Source organism: Microcebus murinus, chromosome 12 (genome assembly GCF_040939455.1).
Source record: "Microcebus murinus isolate Inina chromosome 12, M.murinus_Inina_mat1.0, whole genome shotgun sequence".
Taxonomy (NCBI): domain Eukaryota; kingdom Metazoa; phylum Chordata; class Mammalia; order Primates; family Cheirogaleidae; genus Microcebus; species Microcebus murinus.
Genome location: NC_134115.1, coordinates 61,971,759 through 61,990,845, shown reverse-complemented (window position 1 = coordinate 61,990,845; position 19,087 = coordinate 61,971,759). Strand labels below are relative to the sequence as shown.

Sequence of the window (19,087 nt, the reverse complement as noted above, 5' to 3'; positions counted from 1 at the left end):
CACCCATGGCCCATGTCTGGGGCACAGGAAGTGCCTCTGCATCCTTTGCACCTACAGACTTGAGAACTGAAGGCTTGTCCCACAGTAGCAGCACTCCTCTTTTGATCCATCCTCAGAGCAGCTGGCCAGTCCATCCGCCCTTTAGGTTTCCCAGGCAGGAGTCAAACACCAGTCCACAGGGACCCCATCAAGCCATCCAGTGGACACCAAGGCCTCTCCCTGGGTTCGAGGTCAAGGAGGAAGCATTCGCTCCATCTCCACCTCCCACCCATTCTTCTCACCTGGGGGAGGGATCTCATAGCATGTGACACCTCCTTCTAAAACTCTTCTCAGTTCAGCCCACCCCCAGCCCCAGTACATTTTTTAGAGCCCTGATGAGGGCACAGCCTGTTTACAGACACCCCTCCTGCAGATTCCGCACTGTGGGCTCATCCCTCTTTGGAACGTGGAGGCTGTTCTGCTTCTTCCCTGGAACTTTCCTTTTGCCGCCTGGTTACCTGGTGCCTGAAGCAGGCAGCAAGCCTGTCCGAGGCCATGGGGCCAGCAGGCAAAACAGAAGCCTGGGGTTCTAGTCCCTGCTTGGCCACTGACCTGCCATGTGACCCTAGACAAGGCTTTTTTCTGGGGCTCTGCTTCTTCATCTTTCCTTATAGAATGGGAACATAGTGACGTGGTATTGTCTCCTGAGTTGTGAGCCTGTGGGCTCCTGCTTGGCGCCCTGATGGCTCCTGTAACCCCTCCACCCCCTCCCCCATCCCCTCGCTGCCAGGAGCTGCCGCCCCCCCCCCCTGCGCTCTCAGATGAGGAGGGGTGTGTCCTGCATTCTCTGCTCCCTGCCCCCACGGAAGCACCTGGGGAAAACCGCAGGCTGCACTTAGAGGGAGGAAAGCACAGGGCTCTGCCACCCTCCCTGTGCTCGCCTGGGGGCCCTCTCGACACTGCTTTCCTGTGAGGCCGCCCGGTTCTCAGTCCTTGCTGCATATTACAATCCCATGGGAGCCTTTGAAAACTACAAAAAGTAGCCCAGCTCCGGCCAGTTGAAACCAAATCTCTGAGGCCCAGAGCTGAACATCAGTAGCTGTAGACATTCCCAGGTGCTGTTACCGTACAGCCAGAGTTGAAGGCCTCTGGTCTGGCAAGTTCTCGGGCCCCACCCTGGCCCTCCTGAGCCAGAACCCTGGGGTGCTGAAGCAAGCCGAGATCGAGAGGCACTGGTCGGGGCGACTTCTGCGGCCCTCTTGCCCTGCGGCTCTGGTTAAAAAAATGCTCTGCATTTATGACAACTGCATCCTGGTCTGGAGGAATCTCAGTGTGGATTCCTTCATGTTAATATGTGATTCATCCACATTGTCATCTGTATGAACCAGACTTTATGTTTTGCTCTTCGTGTACTGCTGAGCAAGAACACTCCCATTGTCTGGCAACAATCGACACCTGTCAGGGGAAACTTCAGGACTTTGTGGGGTGTGATGTTGTCTCCAGAGACGCTGCACTGCCTGACGGGGGAACTGAGCCACCTGGAGGGTCTGGGCAAGTGCCGAGTGAGCGCTCAGGCTTGGGGTGGCCCCAGGGATCTGGGGAAAGGGCTTGTCTGAGACACAAGCCCCACCCCCCTTTTTTTACCTTCCTTTGTCTTTTTTTTTTTTTAGAGACAAGGTCTTACTCTATTGCCAACACTAAAATACAGTGTCATGATCATAGCTCACTATAACCTCCAACTCCTAGGCTCAAACTATCCTCCTGCCTCAGCTTCCTGTGTAGCTGGGACTACACAGGCGTGTGCCACCACATCTGGCTAATTTTTCTTAATTTTTGTAGAGATGGGGTCTACTATGTTGCTCAGGCTGGTCTTGAACTCCTGGCCTCAAGTGATCCTCCTGCTTCAGCCTCCTAAAGTACTGGGATTATAGGCATGAGCCACTGTGCCCAGCCTTTTTTTTTACCTTTTTCTTTTAAAAAAATTTTTTCTAATTTGTTTTTTAACTTTTTTTACATTATTTATTTTTTACATTCAAAAACTTGTTTTTAGCTTTTATAAACTGTTTTCCTACTTTTTTTAAGGGTGAGGATGTCAGGGGGGATAAAACAGGGTATGCAGTTAGAAGACTAGAAGGTAGAGGAGGCGGACATCAGGGGATGGCAATTACGTCATCAGGGGTCTAGACCAGAGGAGGACACTGGGTTGGGGAGGAGGGTGTTAGGATCAGAGAGGGGTAACATCAAGGACAGTGAAGGTGACACAGGGACAGAAAGGGGGATGAGAGCGAGAAGGTGAGAGGTTCATGGTAGGATCACTGTCACCTCCATTCAATTAATGTCACTCACGTGTCCATGTAAATATGATTAAAACAGTAAAGTATATGTTATGTGTATTTTACCACAATAACACAAAACAACAACATTAAGAACAATCTTGGTTGTATAAAACCCTGGAATCATAAAGAAGAACCCAGTTTTGAACTGCAATGGCCACAACCCTTTCGAAACCATCTGGGTCCCTGATTGAGTTTTTGCTCTGGGTAAGGGACAAATTTCCCTTCTCCAACCTACCCTGTCTAATTTGGCTGATAAATGGTGCTTAGCCACAGCGCCCCAAATCTCCTGGAATAACTAGAAAGCCTAGAGCAACCCCAAAGAGTGTCGAATACCAGAATGGTGTGTTCTTCCAGCCTTCATCATTGTCAAAACAAAATTAGTACCAAATCTTGTACTCAGAGCCTTTGGCAGTTCATATTGTTCATTTGTATTGGGCAACCATCACCACCATCCATCTCCACATGTTTTCATCTTCCCAAAGTGTTTAACCGCCCATTAAACACTAATTCTCCATCTCCCTTCCCTCCCCCCAGCCCTGGCCACTGTGATTCTTCTTTCTGTCTCTATGAATTTGACTCCTCTAGGAACCTCATTTAAGTTGAACCATACAATATTTGACCTTTTGTAACTGACTTGTTTTATTTGGATTCTTTTAAAGATGTTTCAGGCTGGTGCAGTGGTTCATGCCTATAATCGCAGCTCTTTGGAAGGCCAAGTTGGGACAACTGTTTGAGCCTAGGAGTTCAAGACCAGCCTGGGCAACATAGCAAGACCCCATCTCTAAAAAAAATTTTTTTTAATTAACTGGGCATGATGGCACATGCCTGTAGTCCTAGCTACTTGGGAGGCTGAGGCAGAAGGACCCCTTGAGCCAGGAGTTCAAGGTTACAGTGAGCAGTGATCACACCACTGCATTCCAGCCTGGGTGACAGAAGAGAACCTTTCTCTAAAAAAAAAAAAAAAAAACAGGAAGATGAAGTTTGGACTATTTTTAGTGGGCTCCTTAATTTTTTTTTTTTTTTTTACTGACACATATACTGGATTTACATAAATTTGCAGATGCAATCATATGCCTCTTCTCAATGCAGTCTTTTTATCCTTTTCTTCTTTCCTTAGCTCCTGCCTCCTCCTCCCTCCACCCACAATGGCTTGCCCTCCCCAAACACACATACACAGGCTTCACCCAGTATGGCCACATTTTTCCAAAGACATTAAAGGAAAAGAAGTCTATTAAAAAAAAAAACCTATTGACACATGGTGACTTAATACTTCCAAATTTGGTATTTTGATAGCATGTTATCATTTTTTCTAAAGACCAATCTTAAAATCTTAAAGTGAGAAGCCTTGTTGTGGTCTTTGTTCTGCCTCTTACTGGGACAAAGTGTTGAGATAAGAACAGTAACTCAGAGATAAGACCTTCTGTTTTGGAGGCAGATGCTTTTGAGGACAAGAGAAGTTCGCTACACACATGACTTGGTACTGTGGCAGACAACAACATGAGCTGTAATCTGAGGACATCCCCTCAGCTCTACGTAAGGAAAATGCTAAGAGGGGGCTTTTAGCAGCTACCCCAAAACATCAGCCATCTGCGTGAGGGGAGGAGGGCAGGGCCGAACCCCAGGGCACCATCTTTGCTCCTCTCCCCTCCAGGAATGTGAGGACTGCCCTAAAGCAATGAATTGGCCCAATGGAAGTCCACTCTGAATCAGTCAAAAAAAAACTCAAGTTTTTTGAAGAAATAAAGCAATACACTCCCCTCTAAACTAGGAGTCAGCCAGGATTTTTTGTAAAGAGCCAGATAGTAAATATGTGAGTTTGCAGGCTATTCTGCCTCAGCTACAGCTGCTCAGCTCTGCTTTTACAGAATGAAAGCAGCCGCAAATATGCAAATGAATAAGCCTGGCTGTGTTCCCATAAAACTTTATTTACAAAAACAGGTGGTGGGCCAAATCCGTAGTTTGCTAATACCTGCTCTAAACAACAAGAAGTGACACTTAGTAATAATCACTGGCATCCGTTGGACAGTTACTGTAAGCCAGGTGCTGGTAATCTAGTGTGGTTTGTGCGTTTATTGTCCCCATTTTGTAGATGAGGAAACTGGCTCAGAGGGTTTAGGGAACTTACCCAATGTCACACAACTAGTTAGTTTGCTTCAAACTCAGATCTGATTCCAGAACCAGCCGCTTAATCATTGCTAGATGCCTTTGCTCCCGTCTGTAAGTGAGAAGGAAGTACTAGTAACCCCTGGCCTCAGAGCAAGGACTGTGTGTGATGGCATCATGAGCAATGACATAAGCCAGAGAGAAGTTCAGGCAGATTTTAAGAGAAGGAAGGAGGTCAGTGAGGCTGAAGTGAGAATCAATGGCCTTTGCCTAATGCAAGGATTTTCCTGTGCTCAAAATTGTATGGTGAGGTCAATGCTGTTTTGTCATTCCTTCCCTCAGTTTTTATTATGTAAAATTATTTTAAATCACCTCTCCTTGACATTGTATTTTGTGTATGCATGGGTGTAGTTGTTTAATTACTCACTATCAGTCTTTCCCACTAAAATGCATGTCCCATGAAGGCAGAATGTTTATGTTCTGTCCATTGTTGCATCCCCAGTACCCAGAGCAGAACCTGACTCAGACTAGGCACTCAATAAATATTTTTGCAGTTAATAAATGAAATGTGACTCATAGCTACTTAGCCTAAATCCACAATTCAATCACAAACACTGATCAAGTGCCAGAAAGAAATTGGCCATGTGCTCTCCTCTGTTCTCAGGACCTTCCCACCAGGGATCCATCTGTGTCAGGATTAGTCCTGTGTCTAGTAGAGCTGAGGTGCAATATCACACTCTGCCCCTAGATGTCACTCCGTTCTAACATAAACACAGCATCACTACCAGTCAAAACTCAAAAGTGATGGTAGCCAAACAGCTACCATTCTTTGAGCATCTTCTCTGTGCCAGACTTAATCTTAGGTGCTTCCCATACTTCATCTCATTTTATTCTTATACCAACTCTGTGACTTAGGGATCACTGGTTCCACTTTAAAGAGAAAAAAACAGGCCTAGCAAAGTTAAGCAACTTGCCCAAGATCACCTTTAATAAGAACTAGAATGAGAATGAGGTCTTCTAATTTCAAAACCTGTGTTCTTTCCTTTATACCATAGTTGGAGAATACTATCTAATATGTGAGTTTCCCTGATCTCCCCCTCCCCGAGTCCCTGGCCATTTACAAATGAGAGAGGGCAAGCGATTTGTCCATGATCACACAGGTAGCAAGGAATGGAGGCAGGATTCTAACTTGAGTCCATTGAATTCCAAATCCTTCCAAATTCCACTGCCCCACACTACTGCACACTTCATATTTGAGCCTTAAAATGAGAAGGGCCTTACTTTATCTCATTTATAAGAAGGAGATTCTGGTACTCATCTTTTAAGGTCATCTGTGTCCCATGCAGGGCATGCCTGGATTCACAGAGAAGAAGCTGCTTGTGCTCAGTCTTGAAATCAGGGTAGACGTGTGCTACCTGGAAGGTGGGGGTAGGGCCTTCAGGGCTCAGGCCCAGCTGGGCAAATGCCTGCATTTGAGCATGTCCTCCAGGTCCTAAGCTCCTCCGGCATTTCTGCCTTTTGCCCCAGTTTCTCAAGGCTAGCAGGGAATTGCCTAGTTCTCCAGAGGGTGAGGCTTAAGCCGGGTTTCTGCAAAGCATCTTCAGTTCACTAGATCCTTCTTGCAAATCTCAAAGAGAGGGCTTTGCCAGTGCCCTGCCCAAGGAAAGTGGTTTTGGTAGATTCGATCTCTTTGGCAGTAACTCAGCAGCATTTTCTCCTTGTTCTTTTCACATTCGGCCTCTGGAGTTTCTATTTCTCCTTTGAAAATTATTTTAATCGTTAAGAGCCTGACCTGATGATATTTCTTAAGCTTCTGCCTTAGTTTTGTTTATTTTTCCCTGAGTCTTTTCCAAGACTACTTCATCACATCAGCTTTTATCTGGGGGCTTGGGGGAATACACAGACATGCAATAAGTGAGATACAGGTCAGCTTTGACGGACAGTGTTTGTCCCCAGGCCTATCCCTATCAAACGATTTAAAGTGGGGTAGGAATCTCACAGTGTAACAAAAATATCCCAGGCTGCAAAAAGGGACAAGAGTTATGTTTCTTCTTTTTATACTCTTTCATGTTCATTCAACCTGTCAAACTTTTAAGTACCTACTGCATGCCAGGCCCTGTTAGGTGCTGAGGGTACACAAATAAATAAAACAGGTTTCCCTTCTGTCTGGGGCGCCCCAGTTTACTGAGGAAGGCAGACATGTGACAACTTAATATAGCATCTGGTTAGTGCTGAAAATGTTTGAGGGTGTGAACTCTGGAGAAAGGAGGAGCTTGGTTCAAATCTGGGCTTCAGCTCTTGTTAGCTTTATTACATTGAGCAAGTTACTTAGCTCTCATAAGCGTCAGTTTCTTCATCTATAAAATGGGAATAATAGCAGTAATTGCCTTTATATGAGATAATGCATATAAAACAACCTATAGACAGGCACAAAGTTCATTAAATGTTAGCTATCCTCGCTTATTCACTGTTCTTACTACTGTGATTGTGCCTGATAATTAAGTATGTGAACCAAATGCTGTGGGAGTAATTAGATGTGCTGTGGGAATTCAAGGGGACTTCATGGAGGAGGTGATAATTGATCAGGGTCTTTAAGGATTGTTAGAAGTTTGCCAGACAGAAAGAATAAGGTGTTGCAGACAAAAGAACCAGCACCTACAAAGACCCAGAGTGAGAATCACAGCTCCACCAGAGACTAGGAGTGGCTAGACTTCAGCAATGTATGTTTGTGGAGTGGCCAGGCCAAGCCTGGCAAGGCCTTGAATGTCAAGTGAGGGAGCTTGGCCAGCTTTATCGCGTGGATGATGAAGAGTCGGGAAGCTCTCCCTCACGCCTGCTCCCCTTCGCTGTGTCCCTCTCTGCAGATCATCAAGGACCAGAAGCTGCTTGTGATCGTGGGGGGCATGCTGCTGATTGACCTGTGCATCCTGATTTGCTGGCAGGCTGTGGACCCCCTGCGGAGGACGGTGGAGAGGTACAGCATGGAGGTAAGCCCGGCACCAGCAGGACCGAGGCCCACGGGACACGGCTCCCAGACGCAGGGACGGGAGGCTGTGCGGCTCCGGGACCACCCGGTGCCCCTTGGGGGTACCTCGTTAGTTCCATTTCCTTCCATGTGAGACAGATATTATTTCAGGAAGGCCAAATATAAGGTGTCGGGAAAGAAGTTAATATTAATATATGCAGGATTAAGGAGAAATGTTGGGCTGTTCAAAGGAGTTTATTCTCATACGTTGTAGAAGCCTCCATTTATACGATCCATCGTTTGAGAAATGACATTGCATTTTTATCTCTCCTTTAAAGTGAGTCCTCTAAAACGTGCTCCTAGGGCATAAACGTTCTGATAGCTCCTTCTGGATACTATATGATTTTCAAAGTGATAAGCAATCTATTTCTTTTCATGCATTTTATATCAGATAATTGTTAAAATAAAGAACTGTACGTAAAAGGACTGCTTATATGTATAGTTTTACTTGTCTTGCATCCAGCCTTGCCCTGAACTCACACTGGTCTTCCCAGGATGCTCCAGATTAGGGAAGTTCCAGTCTCCATAAAGGTTGTAGTTTTGTTGACTTTCTCTTTGAGCAGTGAGACAAGCCATTGTTGGATGGAGCCAGGCTGCCCTGGAGTGTGCTGTTAGGTAGGATCTACATATAACGTAGCAAATTCTACTGAAAGAACGAATATCTCCATTTCTCTTGCTGCTTTATTAGGGAAATCTTTTAGTGGACTTCAGTGAATTCTTAAACTAAACTGGAAATTCTATGCATTGGGGACAGAGGTTTTTATCCTTCTAGACAAGAAGGTTTTCTAGCAAATAGGATGCTCAGCCTCATTTATTTCGAGACAGATAGAGGGTTTACTCAGCTCAGCAAGAAGTTATGCAATCAGAGCAGTGGCAGAGAATGCCATTTAGGAAAGAGATTTAAGACCGTGCCCTTCCGTCTCACCCCCTTCCACATGCATCCTGGAAGGAAGCAGGACTCCAGACAGACACAGCCAGAGCCGGCAGAGACGAGGGACCTGACACTGGCTGTGCCCGTGGGCTGAGGGGGCAGGAGCTGAGTCCACTGGAGCAGACAGACTGCTTCCAGAGGGGAGGTGACATCCAGTCACCATGCATTGTGCACAGTGGGCAACATAGCACCTGCCTCCCCACTCTATCACAACAGAATTCCCGCCCACCCCCAGCATTGAGAAATGCAGACAGGATGTCAACACTAGGAAGAGCTATCCTTGGCTAATGGGGCCCCTGAGCTAGGGAGAGCCTGGGGTAATGATGATATGGTGATAATAGCAAGCAATAATGATGATAAGAGTGGTGATGATGATGACAGCTGGCATTATGTGTTAGCTCATTTAATTCTCACAGCAACTCCAGGAAGTAGATGCTATCATTTTACTGATGAGGAAACAGAAAGCCAGGGAGGTTGTATAACTTGGCCCAGGTTACCTGGAAGGTTAGTGACAATATACCATTAGCTACCCTCTCACCCACGACCCCACCTAGCCTTCAACATGCGGACAGCCCTTTGCAGTCTTATGGGCTTTCCTGACCCTTTGTTCACTGGCCACAGATCTGGAAAAGGGTAGGGAAGGGAAATGTTTTCACATTCTACAGATGAGGACTAAAATTGGAATCACGGGCAGACCAAGGGCCCAGGATATCAGGCGCGGGGAGCAGGGTGAGTCAGGCAGAGCTCGTGGGAAGGCCTGGAGCTGGGCCGGTTGACAGAGACCTGACCCAGATGGCCCAGTGCAGAGCCCAGGGGCAGACTGGGAGGCCGAATGGCTGCCACCTCCCCCGCAGGTGAAGGTGGGGAGCTGAGAGTGCACAAGGGGTCCCTGAGTCGCCCGCTAGGGTGGGGAGAGGAGGCAGGGCTGGAGCCAGCCTGAGTCGGTAGACTCTGGAAATGGAGAAGCCTGTCCCCGTGGGCCATTTAAACTAGATAAGCCTGTGCAGGCCAGTTTGTGTAACTGACGGTTTGCTAGTGTGGATCTTGCCTTTCTTCCTTCTGTTCTGTAATAAGTACTGCTGCTGCCGACAGCTCTGTGCAGAGAACCCTAACGCATTCCAGACCTTCCAGGGCAATGGTTCTCACACTGAGGAGCCCTGCGGTGCCCCAGAAGTGCCTTTCTGTGCAGATGAGGAAACTGAGCCTGGAAAGGGGGAGAGCCCTGCCCAGGGCCACCCACGTTGTCCCAGGCAAGGCCCAGATGTGCTGTCTCTGTGCTTCTCTCGGTGTGTGCTGAGATTTCTCCCTGAACCATTTCTGGTAGGCTCTTCTTTTTCTCTTCTTATTTTAGGGTTGGCCTGTCGCTTGTTGCCATGGAAGCAGAACCCTTTGATCTGTCCACCCACAGCCCTGTTTACTGTCGCTTTTCCACCAAACAGCGCTGAGCTGTCAGTTGGTTTCTTGCAAACCCGCCACTGTCAGCCATGCGGTGCGGTGGTTGAGCGGTGTGCCCAGGAGCTGGGGTTCCTGAAGTCTCCTTCAAGGGGCTCCTTGCCAGAAAGCCTGAGTTGGGGGGAGAGGTGACCAAAGATTTTTCTAACCTGTCCTCTCCTCCCCCATACCTACTTCAGACACTCTGCTCTGACTCTCTGAGCATCTTAGGTTTCCATGCCTACACCTTGCTCTGTGTCACACTTGCAAGCCTTTGCCCATGCCGCACTCGCTTCTGGAATCTTCTCTGCCAAGTAAAGGACTTAAGTGGAAACACGTCCCTGTGTTCACTGGCTCTGCCGAGGTGAGCACCTGCCCTCCTGGCTCCCTTCCCTTCCCCAGCACCCACCAGGACCCAGCGCTCTGCCCTGTCCATCCCTGCTGGGCACAGCTCCGCCCCACTCCCGCTGGCACACCAGCCTCTCCAGGACAGGCCCACCTCTGAGCTGGGCCACCTCTGAGCTGGGCCACCTCTGAGCTGGGCCACCTCTGAGCTGGCCCCTGTGTGCCCAGCCCAGCACCCACAGCATCTTCCGTGAGAAGACAGCAGTGATCATGCAGCCATGGCCCGTGCAGGGTAGCCGGGGAGGGGACTAAACACACGGACACATTAGCACTGTTACTTCAGATCCTTATAGATCCTGATAGCAGTCAGAAGTAAATAAACAGGACGAAGGGCTGGAGGATAACAGGAAGTGCCCGTGGTGGAAGAGATTCTCCCTGGGAGAGGGCACTGCGTGTTAGGGGAATGAACATCCCCTGGAGCCCCCAGCCCAGCTCCACATCCAGAAATATTCATTTCTGGGTCATAAATATTTATATAGCATTTGTCATGTGCCAGGTACTGTACTAAATGCTTTACAAGTATGAACTCATTTAATCTAATCTATATGATAACCCTGCGGAGTGGGAGCTATTATTGTCCCCATTTTATAGACGAAGAAACTGAGGCACAGAGAGTTTCAGTGACTCACCCAGGTCACTCGGCCAGAGCCTGGACTCCAACCCAGGTGGTCCGCTTTTAGCCATGAGGCGGAGGGAGGTCCTGAGTGCTGGTTTTACCACCTCTTCCGGCTTTCAGGGGCTGCTGCACCCAGCGCCCTCGGAGCAGGCTGGCCATTTGGCTGTGGCCCTGGAGCCCGACCATGGCCTGCAGGCCGCTGCCAAGACTCCAGCTGTGGCTCCGCACCCCCAGCCTCCGCATGAGCTCCAGACTGATCCCAGCCTCACTCTCATTCATTCAACAAAATTGAACAAATGCCTAGTGTGAACCAGCTAAGTGTCAGGCCTTGTGCCGGGCTCTAGAGAGGCAGCCGTGAAAAAGACGTGGCCCTGCCTTCAACACCCCTTCAGAGCAGGGGGGAGACAGACGAGCCGTGGCTAACTCACACCCTACATACGCAGCACGGTGTGCTGGGGAGAGTGCGGGGCGCTGTGGAGCTGGGGAGGGGCACCCATCTGGCCTCAGGGGGTCAGGGAAGGCTTCTCAGCTGAGAGCCAGGGAGGCGTGAGCAGGTGCAGGAAGGGGAGGGACACTCAGGCAGAGGCTGTGCATTCCAAGAGTAGCAGCCTGTCACGTTAACAAGTGCCGGCAGGACATGGGGCAGTAGAACGCTACACACAGTGGCGAAGCTGCTACACGGGCACAGCCACTTAGAAAATAATTTGACATAACCTCAGAGATGTAGCCTCCCTCCCCAGCCCAGCAATTCCACTAGGGCACATCCCTAGAAGGTGTCACTGACGTGCCCTGGAGACCCAAGCGTGGGTGCTCATGGCAGCACTGTCCATACAGCCAAAAACCATGGAATCCCAGACGTCCCACGGGAACGGAATGGACACACACGTTACGATATTTTCGAACAGGGGAAGGCTGTACAGCTGTGGAAACGAACAATCCGCAGCCAGACACATCAGCCTGGGCCTAGCCCAACCACACGGCAGTGAGCAAAAACAGCACGTCACACAGGGATACCCACAGTATGTTTGCACATACTTAAAGTCCAAGCACTGGAGAAACCAAACGGAATACTATTTAAGGATATATACATAGGTGGTAAAAACGTAAGAAAAGAAAAATAGGGCAATTGTTAATATTAACACAGAGTTCAAGGCTGTGATCGCCTCTTGGTGAGGGGGTTAGGAAGACACCATCAGGAAAAGCACACAGGGCCTGTAAGTTCCCGGCAATTATTCTTCGAATTGTACACACACATTATATCTACTCTTCGGAAAGGATGATGTATATCACTTTTGAAATTTATTTATACTTAATAGACTTTATGTTATAGAGTAGTTTTAGGTTTACAGAAAAATTTAACGAAGGTACAAGAAGTTCTGATGTACTCCCCACCTCCCAGCCCCATAGTTGCCCCTATTATTAATCTTGCATTGTCTGGTACATTCGTCCAAATGGAGGACCAATATTGATACGTTATTCTTCACCAAAGTGCATAGTTTATGGGAGAGTTCACTCTTTGTGTTGTACAGCTCTGTGGGCTTTGCCAAATGCATAATGTCACGTATCCACCATTGTGTCATACAGAATGGACTCACTCTTCTAAATACCCTCTACGCTTTACTAAGCCCTGGCAACAACTGATCCATCGTTTTCCCTTTTCCAGAATTTTATATAGGTGGAATCATACAGTATGTTGGTTGTTTAGACTGGCTTCTCTCATTTTGTAATATGCATTTAAGCTTCCTCCATATATTTTCATGGCTTGATAGCTCATTTCTTTTTATCATTGAATAATATTCTATTTCCTAGATGCACCAGTTTGTTTATCCATTCACCCATTGAAAGGCATCTTGGTTGCTTCTGCTTCCAAGTTGTGGCAGTTATGAATAAGGCTGCTATAAGCCATTGTGTGTAGGTTTTTGTGTGGACATAAGTCTTCAACACTTTTGGATAAAAACCTAGAAGTACAAGTGCTGATTATATGGCAAAAGTATGTTTAGTTTTGTAAGAAACTGCCATACTGTCTTCCACAGTGGCTGTACTATTAATATTTTGCATTCCCATTAGTAATAAAAAAGAGTTCCTATTGCTCCACATCCTTGCTGGCATTTGGTACTGTCAATGTTTTAGATTTGAGCCATTCTAATAGATGTATAGTGGTAAATGTTTTAATTTGCAATTCCCCAATGACATATGATGTTGAGCATCTTTTCATATGCTTATTTGCCATCTGTATATATATATTTTTGGTGACATGTCTGTTCAGATCTTTTGCCCACTTTTGAAATAGATTGTTTGTTTTCTTATTGTTGAGTTTTAAGGGTTCTTTGTGTATTTTGGATACAGTTCCTTTATCAGATATGTGTTTTGTAAATTTTTTCTCTTAGTTTGTGGTTTATCTTTTCATTCTCTTAACATTGTCTTTTACAGAACAGAAGTTTTAAATCGTAACATCTAGCTTATCAGTTTTTCTTTCATGGGTCATGCCTTTGGAGTTGTATCAAAACACTCATTGCTAAACACCAGGTTACCTGGATTTTCTCCTATTATATCCTAGAATTTTTATGGTTTTACATTTTACATTTAGGTCTATGATCCATTTTGAGTAAATTCTTGTGAAAGGTGTAAGATCTGGATTTCTTTTTGTGCGTATGGATGTCTAGTTGTCCCAGCACCATCTGCTAAAAAGACTATCTTTTCTCCATTGAGTCACTTTTGCATATCTGTCATAGATCAGTTGAGTGGCCCTATTTCTGGGCTCCTTGTTCTGTTACATTGATCTATTTGCCTTTCATTTCACCAATACCACAGTGTCGTGATTACTGTAGCCTCATGGTAAGTCTTGAAGTCAATCCTCCAACTTTATTCTTTAGTGTTGTGTTATAAACTTCAGAATTAGTTTGTTGATATCCACAAAGCGACTTGCTGGGATTTTGATGGCGATGACATTGAAGCTACAGATGAAGCTGGGAAGTACTGATATCTTAATGATATTGAGTCTTCCAATCAATGGACACAGATTATCTCTCCATTTATTTAGATCTTCCCTTGATTATCTTTCATTAGAGTTTGTAGGTTTCCTCATATAGATGTTGTACATAATTTGTTAGATTTTTAACTATTTTTGTTTGGGTACCAATGTAAATTGGGTTGTGTATTTAATTTCAAATTTCAGTCGCTCATTTCTGGTGCAGGCATACCTAATTTTATTTCACTTCACTTTATTGTGCTTCACAGTTATGGCATTTTTTACAACTTGAAGGTTTGTGGCAACTCTTCGTTGAACAAGTCTGTTGGCGCCGTTTTTCCAACGGCATGTGTTCGCTTTGTGTCTCTGTGTCATATTTTGGTAATTGTCACACTATTTCAAACTTTTTCATTATTATTATATCTATTATACTGATCTATGATCAAGGATCCTCCATATTCCTATTGTAGTTGTTTTGGGGTGCCAGACCCACATAAGACGGCGAACTTAATAAATGTGTGTGTTCTGACTGCTCCACCAAGCAGCTGTTCCCTGTCTCTCTCCCTCTTCTCAAGCCTCCCTATTCTCTGAGACATAACAATATTGAAATTAAGCCAATGAATAACCCTACAATGGCCTGTAAGGGTTCAAGTGAAAGGAAGAGTCGCACATCTCCCACTTTAAATCAAAAGCTAGAAATGATTAAGCTCAGTCAGGAAGGCATGTCTAAAGCCAAGACAGGCCAAAAGCTAGGGCTCTTGCACCAGTTAAACCAAGTTGTAGAAGCAAATGAAAAGCCCTTGAAGGAAATTAAAAGTGCTACTCCAATGATAGAAAGCAAAACAGTCTTATTGCTGATATGAAGAAAGTTCAAGTGCTCTGGATAGAGGATCAAACCAGCTACAACATTTCCGTAAGCCAAAGCCTAATCCAGAGCAAGGCCCTAACTCTCTTCAATTCTGTGAAGGCTGAGAGAGGTCAGGAAGCTGCAGAAGAAAAGTATGAAGCTGGCAGAGGCTGGTTCATGAGGTTTAAGCAAAGAGGCCATCTCCATAACATACAAGTGCAAGGTGAAGCAGCAAGTGCAGATGTGGAAGCTGCAGCAAGTCATCCAGGAGATCTAGCTAAGACAATTCATGAAGGTGATCACACTACACAACAAATTTTCAATGAAGACAAAAAAGGCTTATGTTGGAAGAAGATACCATCTAGGACTTTCATAAATTTCAAAGCTTTAAAGGACAGGCAGATTCTCTTATTAGGAGCTAATGCAGATGGTGACTTTAAGTTAAAACCAATGCTCATTTACCATTCTAAAAATCCTAGGGCATTTAAGAATTATGCTAAATTGACTCTGCCTGTACTCTATAAAAAGAACAGCAAAGCCTCAATGACAGTACATCTGTTTATACAGCATGGTTTATTGAATGTTTTAAGCCCACTATTAAGATCTACTGCTCACCTAAGTGGACACATAGGTACTACAGTAATAGGGTATTGGGTGGGTGGGAGGGGGGAGGGGGCGGGTATATACATACATAATGAGTGAGATGCGTACCATCTGGGGGATGGTCATAATGGAAACTCAGACTTGGGGGGAGGGCATTTATTGAAACCTTAAAATTTGTACCCCCATAAAAAAAAACAAAAAAGAAAAAGAAAAAATAAATTTAAAAAAAAACTCTGTGACAAAGAAAAAAAAAACCAAAAGATCTACTGCTCAAAAAAAAAATTCCTTTCAAAATATGGCTGCTCACTGACAATGCACCTGGTCACCTAAGAGCTTCTAGTGGAGTTATACAGAGATATTAATGGGTTTTTTCGTGCCTACTAACACAACATCCATTCTGCAGCCCATGGATCAAGCAGTAATTTCTACTTTCAACTCTTATTATTTAAGAAATACATTTCATAAAGATTATAGCATCTATAGATAGTGATTTTTCTGATGGATTTGGGGAAAGTAAATTGAAAACCTTCTGGAAAAGATTCTCCATTCTAAATGACATTAAGAACATTTCTGATTCATGGAATAAAGTCAAAATATCATCATTAATAGGAGTTTGGAAGAAGTTGATTCCAACCTCTTGGATGACTTCGAGGGGTTCAAGACTTCACTGGAGGATATAACCGCAGATACGGTGGATATAGCTAGAGAACTAGGACTAGGTGTGGAGCCTGAAGATGTGACTGAATTGCTGCAATCTCATGATAAAACTTTAACAGGACACATCAAAGGAAGCATCTAAGAGAGAACCCTGGAAATCATCGGAGAAGTGACATGGACCTTCTGAGGCATAGAAGGAGAGGGAAGCGAAGCAGCCAGCCTGGTCAGGATCAGCTCAGAGCCAGGAGGGACTCCACATTGCTGGGAAAAGGTAAATAGGAAATCCCCAGTGGTCCACATTCCCAGCACAGATGCCTGCAATGCTAGCCACAGAAGAGCCCCTCAGCCCTCACAGGCCATGAGCCTGGAATAGGGAGCTGCCTGGAGTCCACATGACTGCATTGTTCCAAAGAGGAAATACACACTGGGTCACACTCACCCCCCCTGAGACCCAAGCTGATGCAGCATGGTACCATCTTGAGAGCCCAGCCCCCATCAGACTGCATTCTGCCCTGGGACCCAAAAACCCTGGTGTCTCCACATCCCTACAGCCCCTCTGACATCCCCTCGTGTTTGCTCAAGGGCTGCAGATTCATGACACCAGCTGGACGCAGCAGTATGGCCAGGTCCCCAGGACTCTAGCCCACAGTGTCCTATACCCCAGGGAACATGCGGTGCACTACACCAAGGAGGCTGCCTCTGGGACAAAGGGAGCTGGAACATGGACTCCCCAGAGCCTAAGAGCTGCCCACCTAGGACTGCTGACAACAACCCTGCCCCACCACCCCCAGCAGCAGGGCTGTCACACACCTGTGCAAGCCTTCAGGGAGCTTGAGCACCAGCCTGCCCCGCTCACCATTGCCAGTGCCTGTGTGCACCATCCAGGGACCTGAGGACAAGTCTGTCCTGCCCACTACCACCACTGCCACCATTACCCACACAGGCTATCTAGAGGCCTGAGGATTGGCCTGCCCTGCCCACTGCCACCACCACTAATGCCCATGAGTGCCTCACAGAGGGCCCATGACTAGACTACCCAGCCTGCCACTGCTGCTGCCCACCCAAGAAAGCACCACCCAGGGACCCAGGAACTGGTCCGCCACAACTACTGCCACCACCAGCACCCATGCATACTTCCTGGGTCCCAAGGACCACCCTGCCTGGGTCTCTATTGACACCACTGGTGCCTACATACAGCACCCTGGGACCCAAGGACCTGAGGACAAATATACCTGGTACACTACTGCCAACACCAGTGCCCACATACACTACTCAGGGGCCCAAGGACCAGCCTGCCTTGCATCCCTATCCTCAGCAAAGCTTTGTCACGGCCTCCACTAAGAACCACAGCCTGAGCCACTTAGATACTTACAGACACCACTGATGTTGATTACAGAAAAAAAAACAACAACACATATAGAGACTATACTACTGTGCATACTCTGAATCATAGCTAAAGCACCCTACCCAACCAACACTATAGATACATCTACCAGAAAAACTCTTTCCCCATGATAGCCAATCTATAAAATTGGAAGAAGCAACTGTTACACCAGATGGACAGATATTAATGTAAAGACACAAGAAAAAATAAGGAAACATGACACCTCCAAAGGAACACAGTAATTCTACAGTAACAGATCCCCCCAAAAAAGGAAATCTATGAAATGCTACAAAAGAAATCTGAAATGATAATCTTAAGGAAACTCGATGAGATACAAGAGAACACATATAGACAATACAAAGAAATCAGGAAATAATTTATTTTTTCAGGAAAATAATTTATGATCTGAATAGCAATTCAGTATCTACATAGATATCATAAAAAATAAAAGAAATCCTGGAATTGAAGAATTCAATGAATTAAATAAAAAATATAATTGAGAGCTTCAAAAATAAGCTAGATCAAGCAGAAGAAAGAATTTCTGAATTCAAGATAGTTCTTTTGAAATAACCCAGACCAAAAAGAAATTAAAAAAGAATGAAGAAAGCCCCAATGACATACAGGACACTATAAAGCAAACCAATATTCAAATTTTGGAAGTTCCAGAAGGAGAAGAGATGGAAAAAGTCATAGAAAACCTATTTAATGAAATGATAGCTGAAAACTTCCCAGGTCTTACAGGAGATGAGATATACACATCCTGTATACATATATAGTAAGCTCAAAACTTCTCAAATAGATTCAATCCAAAAAATTCTTTCCAAGGCACATTATAGTCATATTGTCAAAAGTCAAAGACAGAGAGAATTCAAAAAAACAGCAAGAGAAAAGCATCAATTCACAAGGGAATCCCCATCAAACTAACAGCAGATTTATCAGCACAAACCATATAGTCCAAGAGAAAATGGGATGATATATTCAAAGTGCTGAAAGAAACAAAAAGGCCAGCCAAGAATACTATATTCACCAAAGCTATCTTTCAGAAATGAAGGAGAAATAAAGCCCTTCCAAGATAAACAAAACCCAAGGAAATTCATCACCACTAAACTAGCCCTACCAGAAATGCTTTAAAAAGTCTTACATTTGGAAGTGAAAGGATAATATTGACAATTGGTAGAACACATGAAAGTATAAAACTCACTGGTAGAGCAGATACACAAATGAGAAAGAGAGAGGAATTGCATGTTATCACTACAGAAAATCACCAAGTCAAAAAGGTAGACATTAAAGGAGGAAGAAAAGAACAAAGGATATACAAAGCAATTAGAAAACAATTAACAATATTTCAGGAGTAAGTCCTCACCTATTACTAACAGCCTTGAATGTAAATGGTTTAAATTACTCAATTAAAAGATGTAGACTGGTTGAATAGATTAAAAAGAAAAAAAAAAAAAAAACAAGACCCAACTAACTATATGCTGCCTACAAGAATCTCACTTCATCTGTAAAGACACAAATAGAATGAAAGTGAAGGGATAGAAAAAATTATCCTCCACAAAAGAAACCAAAAGCATATAGGAGTAGCTATACTTATATCAGACAAAATAGACCTCAAGTCAAAAAACATAAAAAGAGATAAATAAGGTCATTATATAATGACAGAATAATCTATTAGCAAATGGTTATAACAATTGGAAATATATATGCACCCAACACCAGAGCAACCAGATATATAAAGAAAATATTAGAGCCAAAGAGAGAGATAGTCCCCAGTACAATAATAGCTGGGGACTTTAACACCC

The 19,087-nt window shown here is 45.1% G+C and overlaps 1 protein-coding gene across 1 annotated transcript in view; it reads left to right on the top strand.

The window, feature by feature from the left end:
- The window catches only part of GABBR2 (gamma-aminobutyric acid type B receptor subunit 2), a 372,486-nt gene that overhangs the window by 292,424 nt on the left and 60,975 nt on the right, over positions 1-19,087 (top strand). The window contains exon 13 of the mRNA XM_012769020.3: positions 7,283-7,405. Coding sequence (XP_012624474.1) covers positions 7,283-7,405 — 123 coding nt within the window. The remainder of the gene's footprint in view (positions 1-7,282; positions 7,406-19,087) is intronic.